Source organism: Trichoplax adhaerens, genomic scaffold, assembly GCF_000150275.1.
Source record: "Trichoplax adhaerens TRIADscaffold_2 genomic scaffold, whole genome shotgun sequence".
In the NCBI taxonomy this organism is placed as follows: domain Eukaryota; kingdom Metazoa; phylum Placozoa; class Uniplacotomia; order Trichoplacea; family Trichoplacidae; genus Trichoplax; species Trichoplax adhaerens.
Genome location: NW_002060944.1, coordinates 2,806,547 through 2,811,747, shown reverse-complemented (window position 1 = coordinate 2,811,747; position 5,201 = coordinate 2,806,547). Strand labels below are relative to the sequence as shown.

Here is a 5,201-nt window from a genome sequence, read left to right as displayed (position 1 = left end):
ATACATCAATTTCTGTACTTCGAATCCTTGCCAGAATAATGGCACTTGTAGTAACATTGTCCCACCACCATCTACAGGCGCAACTTATCGTTGTAACTGCCAAGAGTATATTTATTTCGGTTCTAATTGTCAATTCTCGAATATTACTCTGTACTGTAATATCTATCCTGGAATATGCCAAAATAACGGACAATGTAGCAATCCAACACAACCTGGAGGAACTTATTCATGTAATTGTGGAAACACCGGTTACAAAGGTAAAAATTGTACTACCGATATAAATGAGTGTGCGGAAAGTTCACCATGCCAATTTGGCAATTGCATAAATACAGTAGGAAGCTATCAATGTCAGTGCAATCCTGGATATACTGATAGAAATTGTACAACAAATATTAATGAGTGCCAGAGTCAGCCGTGTCAAAATGGTGGAACTTGTGTTGATGACATTAATGGTTTTAACTGCACCTGTTCAGTTGGCTTCAATGGCACATTTTGCCAGGCAAATATAAATGATTGCGAGCCTAATCCTTGTACTGAGCTTAATACTGTTTGTTTAGATGGAATAAATAATTATACATGTCAATGTCAACCTGGCTATAGCGAAGAAACTAACGGCTCTTGCTTTGAAATTAATGAGTGTAGCTCATCACCTTGTGTCAATGGCGGTAGTTGCGTTGATCAGATTAACTTCTATACTTGTGATTGTTTAAATGGTTATACCGGCAGTAACTGCGAATCTGATATTAATGAATGTCAATCCAATCCGTGCGTAAATGGCACATGCCAACATTACGTTGACTACTTCAACTGCACCTGTTTTGCTGGTTTCAATGGTTCACGTTGTGAAGTTGAAATCAATGAATGTCAAATTAATCCTTGTCAAAATAATGGAAATTGCACTGACTTCATTAATGACTACAAATGTAACTGTTTGTCTGGTTACACAGGTAAAAATTGTGATTTAGATTTTAATGAATGTAATACCAGTAGCAATCCTTGCCTCAATGGAGGTTTATGCAACAACTTTCTTGGCGGTTACAGCTGTAATTGTACAACAGCTTTTAATGGAACTAACTGTGAGACAAGACTTGATTTATGTGCCCCAAATCCGAACATTTGCCAAAATGGCGGTAGCTGTCGAACAAATTACAATCTGAATAAAGCAGAGTGCTTATGTCCTAATGGTTGGAGTGGTGATTATTGCACGTTTCAAGTTAACTTTTGCATTTCTAATCCTTGCCAATATGGTAGTTGTCAATCTCAAGTTGGTTCATATAAGTGTAATTGCAATGTAGGCTTTACTGGAACCCGGTGCGAAACTAATATTAATGAGTGCCAATCAATGCCTTGCCAAAATAACGGAACCTGCTTTGATGGTATAAATTCTTACAATTGCAGTTGTGCCGATGGCTATAATGGGACTCATTGTGAGCAAAGAGTTTTCTACTGTAGAAATCAGCCTTGTACGAACGGTGGTTCATGCATTGAATTATCCAATAGCTACAGATGTGACTGCCTACCTAATTATACTGGCTTAAATTGTGAATCCTCTATCCAGTATTGCCAACCTAATCCATGTGTTAATAGTGCTAATTGTACTGATACAGGTTTTGGCTATAAGTGTTCTTGTAGTTTTGCCTATACTGGCCAAAATTGTAGCAGCCGCATCGATTTCTGTAATCCAAATCCTTGCGTTAATGGTAATTGTATGGATCTATCATCATTAACTATGAGTAGCAGTAATCCGATAGGCTATAACTGTTCATGCAGCCCTGGCTACACTGGTGATAGATGCCAAACTAATATTAATGAATGTCAGTCTAACCCATGTCAAAACTCAGGCGTTTGTCAAGATCAAGTCAACGGCTATAACTGTCAATGTCTAAATGGTTCTACAGGAGTAATATGTGAAACTAATATTAATGAGTGTTCGTCTAATCCATGTTTAAACGGTGCTACATGTAATGATCATCTTAACAGTTATTCATGTCAGTGTGCTTTTGGATGGAATGGAACAATCTGTGATCAAGAAATTATGGCTTGTAATAGTAATCCATGTTTAAATGGAGCAACTTGCGTTTCAAATGGACCTGGCTTATTCAGATGTCTTTGTTCTGCGGAATATACCGGAACCTGGTGCAATTATACTGTATCTGCTAACTTTAATAACGATGCAGTTACAGCCTTTGCTGTGATCCCAAGTAATCAGATTAGCTTGCAGTTTTCGATTATAACAGATTCTACTACCAGCGACTCAATCCTTGTTCAATCAGGAGGTAGTAGTGCCTTAACTATTAGTATGAATAATGGTATTATAACGGCAGCATTGACAACTAATAATGGGATTCTTACTGTAAGCGTCGATTGCGGTGTAATTTACTCAAGTTGGAGTGATATCGCATTCTCCTCGACTTCTTCCAGCATTACTTTAGCTGTTACCGGCTCGTCCGGGCTGCCATGTCAAGCATCAACACCTGTCGCAGGATCTACCTTACCTCAAGTCAGTGCCCTCTACTTTGGCGGATCTGCACCGGTTATACCGACTGTTAGACGCCTTTTAGCCACATCTACATCGACATCTTCTAATTACACTGGATGCATGCGTAATATTAAATATGATAATAGCAACTTATTTTTTAATAGTAACGGATCTACGAGCAACGCTGCCATTCAGCAAAGTTGCACTAATAGCTCAGGGTGTCAGACGTCCTCTTGTGCAAATGGCAATTGCATTGCTGAATGGAATAGTTATAGATGCAGCTGCAATACTGGATGGGCAGGAACAAACTGCACTATTAGTAAGCCGTGTATTTTCGAATTCGTAGTAATTTTTGAACAATTTGAATATATATATAGCTCATGTGATTTGGCAGCCTGATAACAATGACTAATCCAATTTATATCGTAAATTAGGGAATTTGCCTGCTTCCTTTGGTAACAATGGTATTAAAAGCTATGCAGAATTGAATGCGTCCATGTTAGGTGCCTTAACAGCGTTACAATTGTCATTCAGAATTCGAACACGACAATCAAATAGTTTTATCATGTACCTTGGAGCAAATGATACCAAGTCCAATACGAATAACAGTTTCGTCTCCGTCGAATTAAATAATGGCTATATTATGGCAAACCTTGGTGCGGATGGGAATGTTGTGCGGTTACAGTCAAATAATTCAATTTCAGATGGAAATGTTTCGGTTTTTCATAGCGTTCAGGTTTACTTCCAAAATCAGCAATTATCTCTACTTGTTGATGGCCAACTAACTACCGCAGTTTCAAGCAATATTTCGAAAATAGCAACTATGAAATTTTTTGTTGGTGCCGTGGCTAACAATTTGCTTGTACCAGTTGAAGCTATTACACAAACAATAACGTTGCATGGTTGCTTATCAGATATAAAAGTTAATAATCGTCAGTTTGCCTTTCAAGATGATTCTATGACACTGAATCTGGATCAATTACCGATTTCATCGCAAGGCGTAACTATAAATTGCACAGGCAACTCTGTATGCCAGCCGTCGCCATGTAATAATAATAGCACTTGTATTGACTTATTTAACCAATATAGCTGTTCATGTCCGAACTTTATTTCCGGTCAAAATTGCAGCAATATCAATTATTGTGCTAATAATCCGTGTAATAACGGCAGCTGTATCAACATTGCAGGCGGATATGAATGTAAGTTATCATAAAAATAAGCAGTTACAGATTAAGCAATGTAACTGGAAACAGTATCTATAATTTAGTGGTCACTTACATCACTTTGCTGAATTAAGCGATGTGCTTAAATTGCTAACAAGGTAGATTGCATGAGATGTTTTATTAGCATAATTTGAAGATTTCTGCGATAAATAGATATCTTTCTATAATTGAGATGATATTAGGTCAGCTTTTACTGCTTTACAGTAGAAACTACTGATTTACATTTGCAAAGTAATATAATATAACTCCTGTAAAATTTACTAAAAGTCGTAGTCAATACCTTATCTTATGACCTGAGAAAGCATTAACGCTGAATAATTTATATTACATGTTTTATTAGGTAGAAATTAACCAGAATTGTACACTATATTTTCATAAGAGTGAAATAATTTAATATCCACTTCTCGTAGTCATCTAACGTAATGTGTGATTTTTGATTTGATAGGCCAGTCAAGTGCCACATTAAGTTCGCAAACCAGCTTTGAATACTACCTAGCGAACTTAAACCTAGTTGGTGATTTATGGAAAAGTATTCAGTTCCGATTTCGCTCAAGATCTGTAAATGCTAATATACTGACTTTAAATAGTGACACCGGTTCCACATGGATAATATTCGGCATTACGAGCGATGGAGTTAATGTTCGTTTTAATTTTGGTAACGACAATATCACACTTTCACAAAATACAACTACGTTTAATGATGGTCAGTGGCACAACGTTTCATTTACTGTCAATGGTAATACTGCAGCATTAGCCGTAGATGTACTGGCGCCCATAACAACTAATAATGCTAATCAAGTAAATGTCCAAAAGCTAGGCAACTTTATTGTAATAGGCGACGTCGATAAGAATGCACTACAGACATTTGATTCATTACCAACGTTTCCATTTGGGATGATAGGCTGCTTGGAAAACATTCGATTAAATTCTCATCTATTACCATTAGTAAAAAATCAAGTTATTCATATCCTCAATGGCGATACACCGAACCCTTCTGATCGTTTTACTGCTGTTAATCAACTCAATGTTTTGGTCGGATGCCAAGGCAACCGAGTATGTGATGCTAATCCATGCCAAAATAATGGCACCTGTAGTGATCTATTCAATTTATTTAATTGTGCGTGTCCTAATGGTTTCAATGGTACAAGCTGTCAAAATAACATTAACGAATGTGCGTCTAATCCATGCGCTAATAATGGTACCTGCACAGATTTACTTGCTAGTTATAATTGTACATGTTCATCAGTTTATACCGGAAATAATTGTGAAACGCAGGTAAATTTTTGTATTTCATCTCCTTGTCTTAATAATGGAACATGTAATCCTTATTTAGGTGGCTATAATTGCTCGTGTCCTAATGAATATAATGGTACCACTTGTGAATTAGATATTGATGAATGTAACGACAATCCGTGTATTCATGGAAGTTGCACAAATACGATAGGTAGTTATAGTTGCGCCTGTAATAGTGGATATACCGGTCAAAATTGTGGTCAGGA

The 5,201-nt window shown here is 36.9% G+C and overlaps 1 protein-coding gene across 1 annotated transcript; it reads left to right on the top strand.

Annotated features, from left to right (window-relative positions):
• Positions 1-265: 265 nt before the first annotated feature.
• TRIADDRAFT_12692 (uncharacterized protein) lies at positions 266-1,714 on the top strand (the record flags this gene model as incomplete). The annotated part of the gene is made up of 1 exon (XM_002109831.1): positions 266-1,714. A coding segment is annotated over one exon (1,449 nt), but the record flags the coding sequence as incomplete, so codon positions are not given.
• Between the last annotated feature and the right edge of the window lie 3,487 nt (positions 1,715-5,201).